At 47.2% G+C, this 23484-nt stretch overlaps 2 protein-coding genes across 4 annotated transcripts in view; both read right to left on the bottom strand.

Moving 5' to 3' along the window:
* Positions 1–146: 146 nt before the first annotated feature.
* TMEM97 (transmembrane protein 97) lies at positions 147–3099 on the bottom strand. The gene is made up of 3 exons (XM_063402950.1): positions 2940–3099; positions 1605–1749; positions 147–1086 (listed from the first exon to the last, which is right to left on the bottom strand). Exons 1-3 carry the CDS (start codon positions 3057–3059, stop codon positions 836–838), a joined length of 516 nt encoding a protein of 171 aa, XP_063259020.1. The 5' UTR covers positions 3060–3099; the 3' UTR covers positions 147–835.
* A 455-nt stretch (positions 3100–3554) lies between these two features.
* The window catches only part of NLK (nemo like kinase), a 35542-nt gene continuing 15612 nt past the window's right edge, over positions 3555–23484 (bottom strand). For all 3 annotated transcript variants that reach the window (XM_063402938.1, XM_063402939.1, XM_063402940.1), the window contains 10 exons: positions 18523–18652; positions 17901–17956; positions 13562–13668; positions 12807–12892; positions 11770–11979; positions 11321–11422; positions 8866–8952; positions 6720–6918; positions 6090–6183; positions 3555–5264 (listed from right to left, as the gene is read on the bottom strand). In XM_063402938.1, the coding sequence (XP_063259008.1) occupies positions 5210–5264; positions 6090–6183; positions 6720–6918; positions 8866–8952; positions 11321–11422; positions 11770–11979; positions 12807–12892; positions 13562–13668; positions 17901–17956; positions 18523–18652 (1126 nt within the window). In that variant the 3' untranslated portion in view covers positions 3555–5209. The remainder of the gene's footprint in view (positions 5265–6089; positions 6184–6719; positions 6919–8865; positions 8953–11320; positions 11423–11769; positions 11980–12806; positions 12893–13561; positions 13669–17900; positions 17957–18522; positions 18653–23484) is intronic.

Here is a 23484-nt window from a genome sequence, read left to right as displayed (position 1 = left end):
CCTCGCCAGGCTCCAGATCAAAACCAGCCCCAAGCACAGAGCTAGCTGGAGTTGTAACTAATGCAGGGATTTACTCTGTGAACTCGACACCATCTCACAGTCACCCTAAGCTCCTTCAGCCTTTCTCAGAAGAAGACTGAATGCAGTTTAATGCATTTAGTTATTTATTTCCATACCAGAAGTGATTTTAGGGAAGAATGAAATTTTCAACTCCTTGGTTACAATTCCTGAAGTACTTCAGAATCCTCTAGGCAGTACTCCTGGCTGTCAAGGGTAACTTTAAGCATTCATAAATCCAGATTTTGGCACATTTATCATTGATCAGACATTAATTAATCAAAATTAAGCAGAGCAAAGGCAGTGGAAATTTAAAGGAAGGGGTGAGGAAGTTAAGAATCATGATAAGATTTGAAATGCTTCAGAAGAACAGCTTTGCAAATCTGTGTGTAATGGGTTGGGGATTCTTCAGACTATGTGGCTGGAAGACAGATTTCCTACTTGAATGGTTTCCAAACAGTCACCTTGGAAGAACAGTATCAGCTGCAGAGTGTGTGAGTGTGTGTGTCCCCTCACAGAGTTACACATCGAAGGGTTAAAATCCATTTTCCTGGGACAGAGGCCCTGCACAGACCGACCCCGGGCTGGCCCAGGCTCCTGCCAGAGCTGTGTGCTCGAAGCAGGGCTGTGCACTCCAAGCAATCCCATTTTCCTTGCAGCACCAGGGCTCTGGGAAGAGCTGCTGCAGCCAACACGGGGGAGACGCCTGTCCCAGAGGACTCCGCCAGCGCGGGGTCAGAACCAAATGCAGAGTGGTGGGAATGACTTCCAGAGGCAGCTACTTCCTTTTCCTCTTCTCCACGTGTTTGTAGTGGGGGTTGCAGAGCATGGTGAAGAGCAGCAGCAGGGGGATCAGCAGGTACGGCAGGTAGATGGAGAGCAGCACGAGGCGCTCGCGCAGCGTCTGAGGTCCCGCGTGCTCCGACCTGGAGAAGTCGTGGAACAGGATGTGGGCCAGGATGGCAAACAGAGTGGTGGCCACGTGGGTGGAGTAGATGATGGCAGGAGTCCTGATCCATCTGCAGCCACCTGTACAGAAGCAAAAAGGAAACAACATTTAAGTATTTGGAAACAACCAGAATTCCGAGGCTTGTGACAGCACTGACTGCTGCCTCTCTGCCAGGGTAAGCCATCACTCAGATTGAATAGGGAGCAGGAAAAACCCTCAGTACTAGCAGGAACCAAGGAAGTTTCTCTCCCCTGATGGCAATTTAGAACAAAGGGGTGATCCCAAAAGTTTTAAAGTAACAAATCGAGTACACAGGTTTGACCCAGACCTTTAGCTGCCCTGGAAATGAGTCAGATGTCAAATTGATGATGATTACACAAATGGCTGCACTGACAAGGGCCTGTAGTTACAAGGTTTTGCTCATGACAAACTATTCTGTGCTGCTTTCTCAGGTACAACACTCATGTGGGCCCTAGCAGCCCAGCCCTCCACAGTACATCCCTCAAGCCCCCTAATCATGATACAGAAACGTGCTCTGCTGCAGCAGCAGCAGGTATCCTGCAAAAATGTCCCCAGGACATGGCCTCAATCCCCCCACCTTTCAGGAAGGCGTAGGCAGCGATGGGGAAGAAGGGCAGCTGGAGAAAGGCTTCGCAGTAGATGAACGCCTTGAACCACTCCGGGGGCTGCAGCATCATGGGGTCCCTGAAGGCAGCTGCATACTGCTGCAACAGGTCTGTCAGCTGGAAAAACCAGAACAACAGTCAGCCACTGAGCACCCACCACGGCAGGGCAACGCTCGTGGTTCTCCAGGGGATGAAGCCTCCAGGGGTGAGACCCCTGGTCCTGAGCGGGGCTGGGGCTCCTCCCTGGGGAACAGCTCAGCGCCAGCATTTGGGCTCAGTCAGCTGCAGGTAGTTGCCCTGACAGAAATGTAAACTCCAGCATGGCTTTATGTTGGACTTTGAACGGAGAGATATGCATTGAGACCTGCTGGTTAACTATTAATTGAAAATGGTTCCTATATTGGAGTAATCCTACAGACAATTGCGATGGCAAAAACCACATCACCAGCTGGAAAGCTCAAACAGGAGGTGACAGCCGACCACACCCTGACGATGAGGGCTGAACTAATTATCGGCATCCAACTGTTATTTTAATTGATTTTATGATGTTCGTTGTCTTCTATGATTTTTTTCAAAGCCCAGCAAACCAGAGATTTTTACTAATAAATTCGGCCGCTGGCATACCTGCTCCAGCAGCGGCAACAATTCCCTGTTGCGTTTTTGGCAGGAATTTGAGGGAAACTCGGGCTCGGAGAACGCCCGGGGCCGCAGGAGCCACGTCCGGGGCACGTGGCGCCGGCGCCGCGGCCTCAGCGCAGGGGACAGCGAGGCCACCCCACGGAAAGGATGTCCTTGTGAAACACCCACAGCGCTGGGGCACCGCAACATCCCACCGCCCGTGCCGGGAGCAGCGGCCCCGCAGCAGCTCCCCGGGGCCTCCCCGGGACGGGGGACACGGGGCGGCCGCCACGTCCCGCCACAGCTCTCGGCAGCAGCAGTCACAGCCGCCGACCGCGCGGAGGAAACATCCCGTTCCCGTCCCCGTCCCCGTTCCCGTCCCCATTCCCGTTCCCATTCCCGTTCCCGTCCCCATTCCCATTCCCGTCCCCATTCCCGTTCCCGTCCCCATTCCCGTTCCCATTCCCGTTCCCGCTCCTCCCCAATGAATGACCCGGCTGTGACTCATCCCGTGGGCCCCAGCACCGCTTCGCTCCCAGGCGCTCCTTCAGGCGCTCACTGCGGTTCCTCTCCCCACCGATGTCTCCACACGCGACATTCGGCGGAGGCCGCCCCCGGACCCACCAACCCGGGCATGCCTTGGCGGAACAGCCCCGGCCCGACCCCCGGCGCCCCCCGGCCCCACTCACGGCCCGCGGCGCGATCCCGGCGGGCAGCAGCGGCTGGAGGTCGATGAGCGCCGTGATCGGGATGTGCGAGAGGAAATAGAGGGCGAAGAGCCGCTCCCGCCACCGCGGAGCCGCCGCCATCGCCGCGCTGGCCCCGCCCCGCGCCGGCCCCGCCCCGCCGCGCCCGCGGCCACGTCCCGCGGCGCAGGCCCCGCCCCCGCCACACCCGCACTGGCCACGCCCACCGACCGCGCCCTGCGCTGGCCCCGCCCCCGGCCCCGCCCCGTGCAGACCCCGCCCCCGCGGCTTCCCCCGATCCTCTCCCTTTTCCCCCGGTCCTTTCCCCTTTCACCCGGTCCTTTCCCCTTTCCCCCGGTCCTTCCGATCCTCTCCCTTTTCCCCCGGTCCTTTTCCCTTTCACCCGGTCCTTTCCCCTTTCCCCCCGGTCCTTTCCCCTTTCCCCCCGGTCCTTTTCCCCTTTCCCCCCGGTCCTTTCCCCTTTCCCCCCGTCCTCTCCCCTGGGCACGGCCACTGCTGCAGGACCTGCAGCGAGGCGGGGTCGGCACCTCCCGCCCAGTCCCACCCGAGCGGAGAACGGGACCAAGCGGGCAGGAAGGAAGGACGGCCAGCACCGCGTTTTCAAATGTCACATTTAATGTTTTCACCACTGTACTCCAAATCTACATTTTACAAAGTGACCAGCAAGTGTGCCACATTAACTGACCAACCTCTGAGATTTTACCTTTCATACCAGTGTCTTCTGGGGCTCGATAATTAAACACGTTTCTCATTCAAGTGAATTGAAATGCTTCAGTTGATTTTATTCTCAGGAGCCTCATAAAAAACAAAGATATTGCACCATCTTTGTTCAGTTATTCAATGTTTGTCTCTTTCACAGCAAATAATTACTTCATTGAAGTTAAAACTTCCAAACATAACTTACTACTAGTCTCCAATTCCAGCTCAGATCACTCTTGTTGAAAATACTCTGCTAAATACAGATAACTTACAATAACTTTAACAGTTAATTGTCCATAACAAACACCATGGTTTCTCTCCAGACCAAGGCTCAATTTTTAAGACCACCTTTTAGTATTCCTTTGTACAGGTGAAAAACAGTCTTCAATTTTCTAGTCTTGTTTTAAATACAAAAGTTGGAAGGGACATTCAAGTTTCAAGTCTCCACACTAAACTTAAAAAAAAAAAAAAAATCATGTGGAGGTAAACAAACCAAGTTGTATACTCCAGGAGGTAGAGGCCTTCAATTTGTGTTCATATATACATATGCACAGAATTCAGTGTTCCAACAGAAAAAGAATTAGCCAAAAAGTAATAAAAGTTATTTACTACTGTGACATTTCAAGACTTCCACAGCTTTGCCTAAAGACACAAACACAATTAACAGAATTCCCTATGTGCTTTTTTTTGTCATTTTCTTTTTTTTTCTCTCAACTGTCCAGTGCAGGAAAATGTTCTCACAAAATTTCACAGACCTAAAATGTGCAAGCTAGTTTCTCTCTATACAGCAATGATGTCAGGGATCTCTGAAATTAGCCCATAAATGGAATTATTTACACACATAGAAGATGCATGCTGGGGGTTTTATGTAAGAAAGAGCAGAAAAACTTCTAATAAAAATAGATTAAATATATATATATATTTATACTGGGTAAGGAAACAGAAGTTTAGTCTCTCCTAGTCACAGACTCATTCTCTCTACTCACAACATTTGATTTTAGAACAGCACACATCACCATCACAGCTCTAGTGAGAAGCTATTTATAGGGTTGGGCATCGGGGGACGTGGCCACTTCCCATGGCCACGGCCACCCAAAGGGACTTCATGATTGGTCGCAGTCAAGTTTTCTGTATTCCTTAGTTTTAGAAAACCCAAAATCTTCAGGAATGGCTCAATATCAAAATGTATGTCTATCTGTTTGTACAATCTCACTTCAATTAAAAAAAAAAGGAAAAAAAAAGGAAAAAAAAGAAAAAAACTCCCCGAATTTGGTTCAATTCTGTTTGTTCTGAGCTGAGCCATCACAGCTGCACTAGAATTCATAAAACACGTGCAACTCTGGGTAAAATATTTTCTTCTAAAAGCACAACCACTTTACAAGATTAAAAGTCTAGTACATTTCTAAGTATTATTCATATTGTACAAGTAGTGGTTGTTAATTTAAAACTTCATTAGTAAAATTACAGTACAAGCATGATTAACCTCCAGAATTGCAAATCCCAGACTCCAGTGGAAAGCTACATTACATCTTCAGTAGTACGGGGGGCTCCGGTCACTCCCACACCAGCGGCGACGGCGGCATCTCGGAGGGCTGGGCGACCGTGGAGCTGCCAGGGGACACGGGCATGAGGGAGGGCAGGGCCCAGGGCCACGGCCCCGCTGCTGCCGGGACCGGCAGGGCAAAGCCCAGACCGGGCAGGGCAAAGCCCAGACTGGGCAGGGCAAAGCCCAGACCGGGCAGGGCAAACTCCCACCCCGGGCAGGGCAAACTCCCACCCTGGGCAGGGCAAAACACAGACTGGGCAGGGCAAACCCACCCTGGGCAGGGCAAACTCCCACCCTGGGCAGGGCAAACCCACCCCGGGCAGGGCAAAACCCACCCCGGGCAGGGCAAACCCACCCCGGGCAGGGCAAAACACAGACCGGGCAGGGCAAAACCCAGACCGGGCAGGGCAAAGCCCACCCCGGGCAGGGCAAAACTCCCACCCCGGGCAGGGCAAAACCCCCACCCCGGGCAGGGCAAAACCCACCCCGGGCAGGGCAAAACCCACCCTGGGCACGGCAAAGCCCACCCTGGGCAGGGCAAAACCCCAGACCCAGCCTGACCCCCCCCAGCCACCCGCACACAACACTCCCTGATCTGAGAATTTTCCCCCTCAGTTGCTCCTCCTCACTGTGCAGCTCCACAACCAAAACCCAACCTCCCCAGTCTCAGTTTCAGTCTGACTTCTGCTCTTTTGCACAAAAACATTACTTGGAACTTTTGCACGTTTTACTTAAATTCTAAAAGAATTCATAAAAATGGCTCACAAGGGTTTTATCTATGGGCCCTTCCTACTCTCAGGAACTGAAAACCTGAAATATTCTGGACGTGTGAATTCTGTACTACTAATAAATGGGAATTAATATCAGATGTGATTACATACAGTTACCTAATAAAGCTCTTAAAAGCAGCAGACTGAGGGTTGATGCAGAGAGGCACTCTGTTTCCTTTCTGCTGTTCCAAAATGAACTGATGAATTATTTCTGTACACAGGAGAAAAATACAAAACAACACAGCATTAACACTTCTGGCTTCAGTAAAATGCAATGTCAATTGGAGGGCAAACAGAACTTCCCTTATTGAGAATACATTTTAGTGAGGATGAAAGAGCTCCAGCTTCCCTAAATCTGACTGCTCAGTACCAGCTCCTGGCTGCTGCTGCCCCTTTCTGCAGGGCAGCTGTGGAGGTCACACCTCACAGCCCCAAAAGGCCACACGGTGGCTTCCCCTTCCCCCAGTGCCATCCCTCAGCAAAAGGATAAGGAACAGAGCATCAGGGATGGGCACTGGTGAGCTTTGAAACCCACAGACTTCTGCAGGTCAGCTCGTGCCTGTGCCACTGCCTTATCTCAGAACACTTACAATTCTGTTCTTTTGGTGAAAAGAAATTATTTCCAATGTCTACTATGGAAAAATAACTAAAAGAAACCAGCACAAATCCCAGCCCCATCCCAGCTCCATCCCACGTGCCCCCTGCTGCAGGGGGACAACTGCATGTGCAAGGTTAACTCCTGCTCACCTTTAACCTGCCGAACAGAACTGAGGTTCTTCTCAAAAGTGTCATCGAATTTGGGATTAGTGATGGGTTCAAAATCACTGGTATAAACTCTGCCAGTCGAAGTGGAGAAACAACATTTGCACATACAGGTGTGGTACCGCAGGCGCCCCTCGTCCAGGTAGGGGTGAGCTAAGGCATCCTTAGCAGATATCCTTTTGGACTGGGAACAGCATGGAAAGGGAAGAGAGCGAGCGTGAGGCTATTTCCAGAGCTAGTGGAACTCCTCATGGATTAATCCTCGGCTGTTTCATACACCCAGAATGTGTGAAAGGAGGGGAGCTGCCACTAGAGGGGAGCTGAGGCTCACAGACCAGCCCGGGTGGGAGGCACGGGCTGCCCTGCTCACACTCACTGCCCTGCTCACACTCACTGCCCCGCTCACACTCACTGCCCCGCTCACACTCACTGCCCCGCTCACACTCACTGCCCTGCTCACACTCACTGCCCCATTCACTGCCCTGCTCACTGCCCTGCTCACACTCACAGCCCTGCTCACACTCACTGCCCCGCTCACACTCACTGCCCCGCTCACACTCACTGCCCCGCTCACACTCACAGCCCCGCTCACACTCACAGCCCCGCTCACACTCACTGCCCCGCTCACACTCACTGCCCTGCTCACACTCACAGCCCTGCTCACACTCACTGCCCTGCTCACACTCACTGCCCTGCTCACTGCCCTGCTCACACTCACTGCCCTGCTCACACTCACTGCCCTGCTCACACTCACTGCCCCATTCACTGCCCCGCTCACTGCCCTGCTCACACTCACAGCCCTGCTCACACTCACAGCCCTGCTCACACTCACTGCCCCGCTCACACTCACTGCCCTGCTCACACTCACTGCCCCGCTCACACTCACTGCCCCGCTCACACTCACAGCCCTGCTCACGGCCCCGCTCACACTCACTGCCCCGCTCACACTCACTGCCCTGCTCACACTCACTGCCCCGCTCACACTCACTGCCCTGCTCACACTCACTGCCCCATTCACTGCCCTGCTCACTGCCCTGCTCACACTCACAGCCCTGCTCACACTCACAGCCCTGCTCACACTCACAGCCCTGCTCACACTCACTGCCCCGCTCACACTCACTGCCCCGCTCACACTCACTGCCCTGCTCACGGCCCCGCTCACACTCACAGCCCTGCTCACACTCACTGCCCTGCTCACACTCACAGCCCTGCTCACACTCACTGCCCTGCTCACACTCACTGCCCCGCTCACACTCACAGCCCTGCTCACAGCCACCCTGCCAAACGCTCATCATAGGGCTTCTAGCAACACGTTTTTCAATGGTTATTTTTCTCCAGATTACCTTACAATTATGACACCTGCAATAAATCAAAACAAGCTGTGAAAAACAGCATTCTAAGTGTTATGGGAGTCAGAAAGGATTTTTTTTTTAATGTGGAAGTTATGGTTTAACATTTCTATGGTTCTGTTCAGCAAAGCAATCATAAGGTTTAAAAAAAATGCACTCCACAGGCAGTGCTTCTAAATTCCTCATCGGCCCCCAGCCTCCTCCTTTGCACTGCAGTCACTCTGTTTTACATTTGCAATGTTAGGGGGGTTCTGTGAGAATGAAATAATTAAGATTATCAATTCCAATATCAGATTTTCTCATGACAATTCTCTACAATGCCCCAAGAAATGAAATACAAAATCCACAGCAGCACATTTTTATTAGAAAAACAGATGCTCAGTGGAAAAACGATCCTGTTCTGTGATTGGGGATGCAGAAGGAATTTTTTGTGTGTTGCAAGACCAGGAACACCCCCGTGTCCCTAATTAGAACTGCATCAAAGTAGCTGATGTTCTGCTACCTACACCCAGCTCGGAAAAGAGCATGAGTCATGCACAGCCTCATCCTTCCCACTGCCGGAGCTTCCTCCCCAGGACCACTCGGTTTGGAACGTGAAACCCCCACTCCAGGGGGAACTGATTGGCCAATTATACAGTACTTGTAATGGACCAAAAGCACTGCAGGGCCACGTAGAAGGAAACCTGCTAAAGCAGTCCCACACTTACAACACCCATTTAAGCACCAGACAACAAAAACTGTTCACACCAGAAGTATTAGAGGTGAATTTCAGTCCTACTTACTGGATCAAAGACCAGCATCCTGCAAAGGAGATGAACTGCTTCATGTGTAGCTTGACTGGAGAGTGTATATAGGACAGGAAGGGATGGCTGTAGGGGGAATGGGAGGAAGAGAAGCACAGAGTGTCCTGTCAGATCCATCAGCAGGAAAACCCCGTTCCCACACGCGCTGTTCAGCAAGGACAAGCTCCTTGTTAAAGGGGACAAGTGGTACCTAACGCTTTCCAGCATGACAGTAACCACCATCACAAAACCCAGCAATGTAATAGAGGTCTAATTGATCACTGCTTCCCTTAGTTCAGATGTAATCCCTAGAAAAACCTCCTTTTATTTATGTATGTTTCTATACAGACACCCTTCCCAGCTGTAGCTGCTCTGGGGTTTGATTAACTCCATCATTTCCAGTCGTTCATTTTTTAAGCTCAATCCCTCTCAAATTATGGATTACTTTGCTCTTCCTTGCCCAGGCAATCCACAGCTGACTGACAGTGACAGAAGGACTGTACTGGATGTCACAGTTGCTGTAAATTTCCCAGTATAAATAAGAATTACACCTCCACAGTGGCATCAGTCCAAGTTAACCCTGAACTACCACACAGAGCCCTGAGCCCTTCCCAGCCTTGGTTTCTGAGCACAAAGCTGCAGTGTTTGGTAACTGAGGGATCCCACAGGCAGGGGATGGACTTCACAGGTTTTCCTTTGGGAAGGGGTCAGCAGGAACAGGGACAGGGACAGCTCGCTCACCCTGCAGCTGCCAGGGCCACAGTTCACTTGAACTTTTAAATACCAAACTGGCAAAGTCTGAGGAGTATGTAAATACCCATTTTGCCAGCACACAGTGGGGTAGGGGGGTTAATCAGAAACTTCTCGCATTAATCTATTTTTACATGGAGCAGCAAAATGCCTCACCCCTCTCTCCCACTGCGCTCACCTACGGCGAGTAAAAATAGTCGGTGTGACAAAGCAATCGCCCGTTTCTAACTTGGGTTTCTCTCCCGATCAGGCTCATTAGGAAACCAGTAACATTTAACCATTTACAACCAGCAAAAGCTCCATTTCAGAATACAGAAAGCCAGGAATTTGCACTCAGATATGGAGTGTGCTTCAGGTTGAAAACAAAAATATCATTAATCACCTGGATGCTCTGTATCCCCTGGCCTCAAGGTGCAATGAGCACACAGCTCCCACTGCACTCCACGGAGAATGGACATTGTTTTCCCCAACACACAGAGAACTCACTCTTAGAGTATATTTATTACAACTTGGTGGCTACAGGACATTAAATGTGTAGTGGAAACCTTTTATACCATTTCACCTCACTTGCTTTTTAGGATTCCCACCATGCTGTGGGTCCTAAGACACAGGGTTTAGGAGTCACAACTCTTCTAGCACATGATAGCAGAAAACACACTTGACTTAAAACTGGTAGAGAAAATCTGAAGGAAATACTCCAATTATTAATGCTCAAATTAAAAAATCCTGTCATGAAATGGAACAGCAACAACTTTATGTAGTGGATCCAAAGTGCCAGGGAGGCAGAACTCCCACACGTCAATAATAAAGCAGAATATACATGCAATGCTCATTTCTATGGTAACTACTATTGTAGTGAGCAGACATGAGAAATTACTTCAACATGCAGAAAATAATGATGCAAACTTAACTACTGGAGTAAGTACAGGCCAATAATTTTGTTGATTTTGTTAGCAATCATAAAAATTACCCTACTGGAGGGCCGCAGAGCCTTATCCCTGCACTAGAGATGCCTGCACAAGCATTTCTTTGGATCTGTTAACACTATATTGCATTTGCCCTTTTTATTGCCCAGTCAGCACAATGACTCCATCCTATCTTTTTCCTTTGGTTTGGTGTCTTTTTTAAAACTGACTTTTACTCCAGTTGTGTTGAATACTGTATCTCAGCTTTCAGCCTCTTGTTGGGCCTTCCTGAGCAGCTCAGGTCTGAGCTCAGGTGCGCAGGGGCCCTCTGGGCTTGGGGTGCTGCAGGTCCTGCCCTTGGCTCTGGGCAGTGGCTGAATTCCATCTCTAACACTCCTGATCCTGGCAGTGCAGAAATCCTCCAGGGCTTTCTGAATTTTACTGTCCATTCTAATTTATGTCTCCTGTCAGTACTAACACTTAAATTTAACATCTTCACTGAAAGTAGCTATCAAAACACTGTTGCCTCAGAGAGGGAGACTTTCAAGTCCAACAATAGCTGAGGCAGAAGCCAGAAATGCCCTGACTGGTGAAAAGCCCCCTTGTCTCCACAGCAGCTGGACTGCCCCCACACCAACCCCTGTCCCCGAGCACCACAACCACCTGTGGTCACCCCAGCGCTGTCCCAGGCACAGCTGAGAGCAAACACCCCTGCTGAGTGTCCCTGACCAGCAGAACGTGGGCATCACTCAGGGTGTGCAGCCCGAGCGCTGCCCTGCCTGCAGCCAGCCTGGCAGTACCTGTTTATGAGGACCCCTGAGTATGTGAGCCTTGGCGCCTTCACAAGCCGTCCTCATCGCCTCCAGCGACGGCGTGCCCAGCAGGTCTGTGATCAGATCCAGCTGCACAGAGCACACAGCACACAGCTCACACAGGGCACACACCCCACTGCAGCTGCACATTCCTCAGCTAACGCCAGCTAACACCCTGTCCCCGTTCCCTGGGAGCACAGCCCGGCCCCCCGGCTGTCCCCTCCTGTCAGGGAGCTCTGCAGAGCCACAAGGGCCTCCCTGAGCCTCCTTTTCTCCAGGCTCAGCCCTTTCCCAGCTCCCTCAGCCCCTCCTGGGGCTCCAGCCCCTTCCCCAGCTCCGTTCCCTGCCCTGGACACAGCCCAGCCCCTCCCTGTCTCCCCTGAGGTGCAGCACTGCCCCCAGGAGCAGGCGCAGCAGGGAGAGGTGAGGATGGATACCTGCTGGATGGGACTCTGTGCCTGGAACAGTATCCTCCTGCCAAGCAACTCTGCAAAGATGCAGCCAACAGACCAGATGTCGATGGCATTGCTGTAGTGCCGGCTGCCCATCAGGATCTCCGGCGCGCGGTAATACTGAGTGACAACTTCCTGAGTCATGTGCCGAGATTCGTCTAACTCTTCCACCCTGGCCAATCCAAAATCACAAATCTAAATTGAGAAGGTAAATAAAAAAATTAAAATAACCAAAACACCTTCTGCAGCTCAAATAGGCAACCTTCTGGGAAAGAGGCAGGGAATCCCCAACCAACATTTAAATACATTGGATAATCTGCTGACACCGCACAAGCCAGGGGAGAGGGAAAGGAGGAAATTATGTTGCTTTGTTAACAGCCATTTAAATTGGCATTACAATATTTATAATCTGCAAGATTAAAAAGCTTTGCACTACAAAACACACAACCTCTGGGTAGAGAGTATTTCAAACAAACTTCATTTGCTCATGACATATCTCAAAATATTAAAGATTCAGCTCTACTCATTTGGGCTTGAAGAATTGTTAAAAATATCTTGAATCAGAAGGGTTAAGAAAAGAGTCCAAACTTTGCCAATTAGAATTCTTAGCAAATCCCTGTCAACAACACTGAATTTTTGTGTTTGGCACAGCTGTACAACACACCTCAGTCCCCCAAAATTCCCTATACCCACGGTTAATGGATTGCCTTGGGTGTTTGTCATCACCTTCCCCTGAGGAGCACAGGGACCCTGAGGCACCCCCAGCACCCCCTGCCCCTGCAGGCACAGGGATCCCAGCCAGGACAAACTCAGCAGTTGTGTCTCTCTTGCTTTCAGAGACATGAGGAGAGCCAGGGACAAAAGGGAAAAGGCAGATGTCTGCTTCATTTCTACTTTTTAAAAAATCTGTAGGGTTTTTTTCCATTTACATGGACTGTCAGGGAAAGCGGTCACATTGAATGGTTTTGTTTAAAAATTAACAACATACACACACAAACATCTTCAATAAATGTAAGCAGCACCTTAAGGACACAGTTGCTGTTCACGAGTAGGTTCCCTGGTTTTATGTCTCGATGCAAAATGCCAGCAGAATGTAGATATTTCAGACCTGAAATATTAAGGGAAATTAAAATCAATATTTATTTCCTTTTTAAAAGAATTCCAAGGCTGACAACATTTTCCCAGAAGGTCTGGCAACTCCTGATCAGCAAAGACTCTGCCTGTGCCTCAGTTTTTATATGAGTAACTCCCAGGCACTAGTGCACACTCAGTCACTTAATGAGTAAAATTTTGGAGTATATAAAATATCCAGAAAAAGGCATTTAGTAGTGTTTTTATAAACATGCCCCCCCCACAAAAAACCCCAACAAACAATAACTCAAAAGCAAAACATCATCTCTCTGATTATGGCATGGATACTCTGCTAATCCCCACACTGGAATTTCAAATGCCTCTTACTGTTCTGTTTTTCAGTAACAATTTTTACCTTAAGTGGATATAATCACACATATTACCCATCTGGTTCAGTCTAGGTGTCCTTTCTGTTCCTTGTTTCTAAAAGCATCACTTTTTTTCCCCAACAATGCTTTAAGGCAGCAGGGGTGCCATGCTCTTAGCTACAATAATTCATGTTTGGTATTTATTCAAATAGGAAATTAAAAGAAGTTCATACAGGAAGCTTACTCAAGATGAGAATGTCTTGAGAATAAACATTAAGAAAAACAAAAAAATATTTCTACTACATAATTTTCATTAAATTTAGAAGAAGAAAAATTACCTCTTAAAATCTGGTAAAGAAAAACTTTGACATGATCCGAGCTGAGTGGCTGAGGAGAGACGATAATCTTATGGAGGTCACTCTGCATCAACTCAGTGACAACATAGCTGCAGTTCAGTGGTTAAGGAAAAGCACAACAGGCACAGAATCTCCTGAAACACTCAGTAACTCCTACTTACTTGAGCTCTTACAGGTCAGAACTATTGAGCTAGAGAGAAGAAAGCTGCTTCAGAGGTCAAATTCTTACAGGAATGAAAATAAGAAACGGCTTGTGAAAGAAAACAGATGAGTCCATCACAGTTTGCATTGAGGTATTTGCACAAAGTTACTGAAAGGTGAATTACAGCTGGGCCTGGGGCGGTGGCTCCAGAGGGGCCTGTGAGTGCTCAGGGGTTTCAGAGGCAGGAACGGGGTGAAAGCTGCACACCCCAGGGATGGAGACATCCTGGCCTGGTCCTGCGTGTGGGACAACAGCAACACAGCCCAAAACACCCCAAAACCATCACAATAAATACTGCGGGCACTACAGGCATCAATAAAAACATCACTGCTTTAAAAGCTTCGTTCAGCAGTCACATTTGAAACAGAACCTCTGCTATTATCACACTGTGGCTGAAGGAGGTAAAACACATTTGCCCCTGTTAACTGATACAGCCAGGTATTGAATGCTCATTTTCTTTCATCTCTACCCAGTCAATGCTCTGCTTTCATCTGTTGCTCTACAAACCCTCTCCAGCCAAATCCCTGATGGCAAAGGGTTCATCTGCCAACAGAACACCACACTAAAACTCATTTTATAAATTAAATATCTCCAATTTTTTGAGGAAAAAAATATTAAAATTGCATTCATAAAGAATTCATAAAGAAAAAACCCAATGCTGCAGCACCATAATATGTAGTCCTCTAATTTTTCTTTTCCTTTAGCGAAGACCCTTTTAAATATTTATACCAGACTTTTAAAATTTGCGGTTTACCTTATACCTGCAACAAATCTTTACACTGAATTTAACACAAAATATTTTTAAAAACCCAAAAGCATTACTCTGCACTTTATTATGATAAGATTTTTGTTTTGCTACGCCACAAATCCTCCTAAATCTCAATCCCGAGCATAATGTCTCCCAGATGTCTCAACTAGTTGCCATGCCAACTAAAGCAGCTTAAATTAAATGAGGGCCTGAAATGGCACCTGCACCACTCCAGGTCTGGGGCGCATTAAATAAAGCCCTTGACAGGGCTCAGAGGTGCCATTAACCCCAGCAGCAGGATCTGATTATTGTCTCTGGATAATTTAATGAGGGCTCTGACGAGGAGCGGGAGCGGCGCCCGCGGAGGCCGCGTGTGACAAACGCGCCTCTCCTCCTGCCTGGGACCCGCCTGCAGCAGCCACTGCTGGGGACACCCAGCAAAACCAACGCCCCAAGCCCAGGGGACTCCAGCCCCCTCCTCACACAGGGACCTGCAGGTGCCTTTTGAAGTGCAAGCCCCAGGCTGTGGCCGTGGGGCGGCCGCCGGTGCTGAGCACGCCGCTACCCAGCGCTGCTACCAGAGAGAAATTGCTCCTGACAGCAGTAATTAGTTAAGTAGCTGTATAAAATTAGATCTACAAATGTACCAATTTGCTTCAGAGTAATTATCAAAGCAAATGCGTGGCACAAAAGAACTTGACTTGCTCTGCTGGCTGGGACCTGCTGAGTTGGTAAATTTTATAAAGCGACAGATAAACCTTGGAAAGGGATGAAGTGCCCTTGGTGATGTGGCACTCTCATCACGGCTCGGACTGTGCTTTGGTCTCTGCCTCCCTCAAAGCCCAATTCCGTGGCTGTAAGCACACAGCAGGGCTGGCACTGTCCCTCAGGGCTGGCACTGTCCCTCAGGGCTGGCACTGTCCCCGCTGCCCGCAGCAGCCCAGCTCACCCTGCTCCCTCTGCCCTCCAAGCTCTGCCCCAGAGCCCACCACAAAACAGCTCCTCACCTCTTCAGGAGATTCCCTGCCCATCTTTGCTCTTACTGCTTTTCACATCTGTTACAGACCCCACTCCGGAAAAGTGGGGACTTTTCAGCAGCTTCTGACTTTCACTTTAACGGGCAAAGTTTTGAAAAAGTTACTACAGAAACTTGGTTAGTTCTTAAAGGTCAACATCTGTGGATCTGCAGTTGCTGAATTCAGTATTACGACCAGCTGTGGAAGATTTTGTAATTGGGAAAAAGAGCTATCAATCATTCATTTTTGCACTAGGTGATATTGGCAAAAACATCAATACCTAGAAGATTCAAAATGGCCACAAGATTTTCAACCCAAAACCTCATTATTAATTCAGATTATATCTTAATCTGAGTGTTTGCCAGAAATTTTCATCCTAAAACAAAAATCTCACTAGATAATAATTCTTTTATTCATTACCGGTTTCCTAAGAAATCTTTTAATTTATCATTAAATTTTTAACGTGGTTTTATAATTAGTTCTCTTTAAAAAATACACTCTGCAATTCCTGCTGGTACCTACGAAACACTGAATAATTGAAATGAACTCTACCAGCTCATTTGCAACACATCATTCATATCATTTTAGTCATTCTTTTATTACATTTCCTTCCCCAAAAAGGGCCCTACAACTCTTTGAAAAGAACAAAGGAAATCACTCAGTACCAACTCCAGCCCTTTACACTTTTATCACTGTTCAACATGTCCTACTGTAAAAATGGAACTCTGTGGTATCTTTAGGAACTCCACTAGTGGATCAACAAAAGAACTTTTGACAGCTGCACCCCCAAATATGGAACCTGATCTTTACCTGATCTTCAAATCAATCTCAAGTAAGTTCTCCTTACACTACCGTAAGCAGAAACACATGCAATTAAAAATGGGTATATAAATCAAAACTTTTACTAATTCATTCTTTTTAACTTAAGTGTCCTAAGTGCACTTATTGTAATTATTTCAAAAGAAAGGACAAAGAAGACTACCCAGAGCAATAGTCTTCGATTGCCAATCTTAGAGACAAGAAATTAACAAAAATATAAAAAAAGACAGCCCTATAGAACACTACTCAGACTGACTTAAAGTCAGTTAGCCATGAAGGAAGCCAGCATTTTGGTTTTATATTCAAAACTTGGCAGTAGCTAAGCTCATAAAAATAAGCTTATCCCATTTAAATATTCTTGATTGTACAATTACACGGAAGGAGTAATCCTTAACCTAGATCTGATTTATAACTCATATGACTTGTTCTAAATGAGGGCATTGAACTAGTGCACATAACCAAAATCCAGTTTTTGAAGACTACTTAAATGCTCTTCACGTGAAAGAAATATCAAAGCATAATTTTAAAGCTTTACCTAAACTCATATGAAAAAGCCCCAGTACAGCACGCCAATATTTTCAACTAAATAATGTGTTTTTCCACCAGAAAATTGTGCTGTACTTTGGTTAAAATCACCACGTGGATTACGCCTACTTTCTTCACCAATCAATCCAAGGTGTTATATAAATAGATCAAACCATATTTCAAAAGTTCAGGTTACCTAAAAATAATGACTATTTCCCACCCATTAATTGTAAAGTGGGTCATACAAAAAAGCAGCTAAGACCCACCAGCAAGGAAACCCAGCCTGCCCAAGTCTAACCACAAAAGTGGCAAAGAACTTCTCTTCCCATGAGAGTCAGAGCCCTCCCAGCTCAGGGATTCACATTTTAGCATTTCAGAAAGCAGAAAATCCCAACTTCCCAACTAGAAGACAGCCCAAGCCAAGTTTGAAAAGGAAGAAAAACGAACCACGACACTCATGTCAAGTTTTTCCCCCAAATTCACTGCTAGAACACAGCTCCCCATGGGCAGCCTGTACCTGTGCACCAGTGGCACAGAACGTGTGGAACACAGCTCTGGGCCAGGACAGAGCTGGCCAAGCAAAGCCACAGCCCTGCCAGTCCACTGAAACCCCTCTGACAGGTCAGGGTGTCAAAGACTGTGAACACAGAATTCTTTGAAACCACCACAAAGTCTTTTAAAGTACCAACAGCTGAGAGGAGATTAATTACTGGACATAGTTTTCAAAAAAATATCAGTGGGAATCCCCATGAGGAGGGCCTGCTGGTCAGCCCCACACTCCCTGCACACACAGGCTCATGTGCAATCAAAGGTTCAGCTCAGTCCTGCACATCCAACACACCTCACAGCTCTGCATGCTGCACCTTCACTTCTGGAAATAAAACTGTCCACGAGCAGGCTCGAGGTTTTTGTGGTTTCATTTCATAGATTACACCAAATACTGGCAGTTTCTAAGCTAATGAAAATCACACCTACCTCAATTAAGATGTTCTATTTTTATATTTAGGATACATTTCTTCAAAATAGTCAATGTGTGGAGGCTGGAGGATGTCGAGGGCAGAGAGTACCTAGGAAACAACACACAAGGTCAAGGCCTATTCCAGTCAAACAAAACCAAATCCTTTTCAAAAAGACAAGACTGCACATTTCTCACATGGCTTCATTTTATTCTACCCCACAGACAGACCAATGTTCTGTCTCACCAGGTATGTAAATTTAATAACCCACCACGTCAGATAGTCTGTACATTCAATGTCTCTCTCTTTTTTAACTCAAGAAATTTTTTCCAGCTGTTAGAGTAGTAGATTGAAAGCACAGATTTATCTATCCAATAAAAAGTGGTTTCTTTACAATATATATGAACATAAAATCTTTGAAATAACTAATTCCAGCAAAGAAATGTAAAAGCAGAAGAAATTACACTTTGTTCTGCCTTTAGTCCTTCAGAGTTTTGTGATTCACTGCTTCCACATGGGAGTTGCAAACCCAAAGTTGTTCCCATTCTGCATAAGCAGCTCAGTGGCAGAAAAAGCAAAAGGTAAAAAAGGTAGAAAAAAGCAACTTCTGTTACAGAGAACTCCATTTTACATTTAGGTTTTCTCAAAGATTTCAACATTACTTTGAATTTACTTACATTGTCATGCTTAAAAAAACACAACATCTTCAACTCCCGGAAGACCCTTTTACAAGAGACCAAATTTTGGAAGACGTTGGGCATCTTTTTGAGTGCAACTCTCTTTCCATCTCGTGGATCTGTTACTGACCTACAGAATAAAAGACAAAGAACATCACACACTCCTGTTAGACAGTTTTTCTAAAGAGGAAAAGAATATTTTAAAGTTTCTTATTGTTCTGAACTCAGTGAGCCAAAACAAGGTGAAGACATTTCTAGGGAAAAAAGCACTGCTGTGAGGGCACTGAGCACTGTCACAGAGTCACTGTCACAGGCAGAGCCTGTGTCACACAGATGTGACCACTCTGTGCACAGAGCACACCCAGCAGTGCCACACACAGAGCTCAGCCTGACAGCAACACCTGCAGAGCACGGCAGGACAAACACCTCCCTCACCTCCCAAAACACCTCATTAGAACACTCCCCCAGCTACACAGATCCGATTTTATCAGGTCTGCTGCTCACTTCTTCCTCTCCAAAGAGGGTAAAAGATGTAATAATCCTGTTCTGACAGAACACCGGCAAGTGTAAGACTATTTATTGGTCTATCACCAAATCACATCTGGAGAAGCAACAGCACGTGGTGTCTAAGTTTCCACAAATTGATACTGGTCTTTCTCCCACACAACTTATGGAATGCAAGTATACTAGCTCAGGAATTATAAGGTGCTTTGCACATGGCAAGTGTTTTAATTTAAAATAATTGGATTCTGAAAATAGAATTTTATAATGAGAACCATAAAACTAGAGCAAGGAGATTATGGTGCCTCAATTCCCAATCCCAGTTTTTAAGGTGAATTTCTCAAACCTCACTACAGAACAGAGTATATGCATATTTTTACTGGGATGACCAAAATAACTTCAATCACAGAGCAGTATCCATCTGGAAAGCAATTCCTCTGCTCTTTGCCCCACAGCAGCAGCAACGCCAGCCTGCCCCTCACCTCTCTGCCTTGGGCTGGGAGCTCTGTACCACTCACCAGCAATTTCACTTCAAGGGGCAGCACAAAACTAACAACCCAAGTTCTGAAGATCAGAACTGTCAGGCCTGCGTTCTGAAGAACAGAAACAAGAAAGGAAGAAAGGAAACAGCCTGTCGGAAAATCTGGTATTTACAGCATCCAAAAAAAGATGCTGAAAATGTTGCTTTGTGTTTGTGTACAGTACCTACTTTGATACTAGTAAAATAATTATTTATAGCAATATGCTATCAGGTCACATATCCCCAGGAGAAACTAGAAAAGCAGGAAAATCTCCTAGGAGCTAATTGAGAGAACAGCTAGAAAGGCAGCTTTACTTACTGCTGCTCTCAGAACACATTTGAATTCCCTGCCCTGCTTTGAGAGGACCTTCCAGCACGGGTGAAGCCCGCAGCAGGGCCCGGCAGGCAGGAGCCATCCATCACCCAGCACTGCTGGAACCCCACAGGCTCCACGGACTGAGCACCAGCTGCAGCGGGGATAAAGAGACCACAGACCGAGATCCAAACCAGAAATAACCGAGAAAAATTTATAGACAGGTATGGGGCACAAAATGAGTTAATACATCTTGTATGAAGGCAGATAGCTCAGCTCTAACCATGCCTTTAGGAATGACACTGGAGCAGCGACCCCAAGCCAGGATCCAGCCCTGAACACTCCCAGTGTTCATCCCAAGCCCCGTCCCTGGAGCCACAGAGGGGGAGCTGGGCCAGCACAGCCGGGGCGAATGGCAGGGACGTGATGGGGAGCAGGTCACAGTCACAGCATCCCCGAACTGCAGGGGGTGCCCTGTGCAGCAGGGCCACTCTCCTGCCATCACAAACCCTTCGTTCTGCTGATTATACATAATGTATGTATGTCTTCTGTATTTAAGAACCACATAAAAAGCTTTTAAAATAGTCTGACATAAAACACATAAAGAAAAAAGATACTTTACAAAACTTGCACCTTCTATTTACTTTGCAGGCTAATCACACCAGAAATAATACAATCTTAAAAAGTAATAGGACTACAGAAGAGATTAATGACACAATCCAGACCTCTAGTTAAAATGTTTTCAAAGACAATCCTTATCTCAAAGAATCCTTGCAGGCATTCTGCCGTTTCAATTACGCACTATAAGCCTTTAGCAACTCTGTGCCACGTTGATGGCAAATTGTCAAGGTGCAGTGTACGCCAACAGTGACTTTTTCTCTCCCCGAATCCAGGTCAAGGCATACACATTGTTCTGTAGTTTCAACTGGTAGAAAAACAAGTTTGTGACTGCTCCGTGCAATTATTACACAGGAGCAAGATAATGAAAGAATGCTCTTGGGGTGGTGTGGGAAACTGCTGGTGGAGTTTGTTTTATCAGGGAAACAAACCTTCTTTCACATTTATAGAGAATATCTATAAATTTACATCAGGACTTACCAGAAGGGAGGGAACTTAATAGGATTACTCTGCAAGTTTTTCTTATTAGTCAGTGAACTTTTTTCCTCAGTTGCTTGACTCTTAATCACACAGGCTTTTCCAGGAAGCCTTGTTCTGAGATATGTAAGTGACCTGGTCCCCACAAGCATTTCAGCTGCTCACCCAGGCATGTTTGATGTACCATTTTAAAACAAACAGCAGAGCTCATACTCAAGGGCATGTGATACCAATATGCCACTTTTTCAGTACACAGTATTGCAATCAATCACATCTTGGCATATTTCAAAATATACTTGAGCATGGGACGATATTAAAAATCCCTTAGAAAAGCTCACAAACCCACAAGATTCCCAAGACTGAAGTGGAAGGGCAGGGAGAGGCTGTGTACTTATCAAATCTCTTATCTGGGAAATGCTTGAATAGGTACATAAAATTTGCATACAGGCACAGGCCATGAGACCAGTCTCTGTTCTCTGTAAAGTCACTGCCAGGCACTGAGCCCTACTAAAATGTGACAAAAACTGATCCACAACATTTAATGGACTGTTGGGTAGCAGAGGGGAGAGGTGAGGAAAATAAGTGTGAAATCCTTGAGAAAAGAAACCAATAGATATATGTGGATTTAGTGACAGATGTCTTACTGTAGGAAAAAAAAAGGAAATGCATCCACACGGGCTGAGATTTAAGCAAAGCAGCTGCTTTAGCAGTTTACCATTACAAAGATTCAAACACCAGGGAGACAGGACAAAGGTGATGCTCCAGGCCCCCAGTGACCTTGCCTACTGCCAGCAGCGTTTTCTCCCACCACAGACTGCAGTCTATGTCCCGCCCGTGTTCACCAATGCACACAAAACACCTTTTAAAGCTGTGACAATTCCTAATGGAGGTTAAATTATTGAAATGCTCGATCGTTTTGTCCAACTTTAGCAGCCTGAAGATGAGTTTTGCAGCCCAAAGCCGGGCAGGGGCTGTGGTGGCACGGTGACACAGGCAGCAGCCCCACACACGGGCAGGACAGACAGACGGGCAGGACAGACAGACGGGCAGGACAGACAGACAGGCAGGACAGACAGAAGCCTGTTCAGGAGCAATGGCAGCCGAGGGGTACGTCAGAGGGGATCCTCTGCCAGTGAGGAGAGGTGGGATTAATCTCACTGGAGGGCTCCTGGGTACCACATGAACTGTTCCTCTAGAGGTGCCTCACCCCAGCAGTGAATGCAGAGCACCAGCAGAGCCTCCTCCAAGATAACTGGAGTCCTGATTTGAGGACCCCATTTCCTAATCTCCTGGGAGTCTTCTCTCCCTGTGTGTGCAGCCCTGTGTCACAGACCACTCTGCACCCTGTCCTGCCAGCAGGGTGACCTGGGCTCCTGCCCACCACTGCTGGGACAGGGGTCACCAGGAGTGAGCTTTGGTTTGGGTTGGATTTCTCACAAGAGAGTTTCAGCGCACACACTCACTCAATTCGCGTGGCATTATAATGGGTTTTACCCTCTGGCTGTACACACATTGTCTGAGAGATGCAAAAGCTGATACAATCTCGTTTAAAGGAGAAATTCATAGTCATTTCAGCTATAATTTTTAAAGGAAAAGCCACCCACAGATTCATTAGGAAAAGGAGGAAAATATTAGTAGAGGGAGCAGTGCTCAGTCCTCTTCACTTTACTGCCATGACCAGAGCTCTTGGGAAGGCTGCTCTGAACTCACAGCACGAGGCCTGTCCCCACCAAGGAGCAATAAAACTGGAAATCAGGAGCCCTGACAGTCACAGCACCATGGGGGCTGAAGGAGAAACGCTAGGGAAGCACACGGAATCCAGGGATGAATCCCAGGAGTGAGGAACGGCACTGACCAGAGGAGGATCCTGCACCCACCACAGCTCAGAGGTAAATCACATCATTCCTGTGAGCTGCATTAAATACCTGCTTACCCCAGAACTCAGCAGGGCCCACGAGACACAAACACTGACACGTGTGGCCACCTATTCACATCAGCAGTTTGGGGACTTAAAATCCAAAACCTGCAGTAAATCATTGCCTACAAAAAGTCCCAGTAGCTGCACCGCAGAATAGTCTGAAACATTGAGGCAGAGTTGTTAGTGACAGCAGAATTTTTAGCACACAAGCATGGAAAAATAAGGTTTCATTGTTAAAAGACATTATCAAAAAGAACAGCTGTTATTTTTCGAGCTATTTAAGCACTGGATGTGCTGTTAATGATTTTCAGGTCACTATTGCTCTGTAGCAGCCTCCAGCTGGCAATACTTCAAAGATCCTAAAATGAAATATTTACAGTGTGTAAAAAAAAAAAATCTTTGAGAGATATGATATGAAAGCAAACTGGAAAAAGATAGCTAAGAAGATACTACTGAGCAAAACTTTGATTTCACTTGGATTGAACTTTGAGGCAGAGAAGCCAGTCAGACAGTTCCCTGTTCCAGCCATCCCTGGGGATCAGCAGCAGCAGTTTGAGTGCTCATTCACACACCTGAGAAGAAGCCATGGCCAGGCTGACATGGACTGACAGAAGT

This window comes from Prinia subflava, chromosome 8 (assembly GCF_021018805.1).
Source record: "Prinia subflava isolate CZ2003 ecotype Zambia chromosome 8, Cam_Psub_1.2, whole genome shotgun sequence".
Lineage (NCBI taxonomy): Eukaryota > Metazoa > Chordata > Aves > Passeriformes > Cisticolidae > Prinia > Prinia subflava.
The sequence above is the reverse complement of the archived record's forward strand: the minus strand, read 5'-3'. Positions and strand labels throughout refer to the sequence as shown.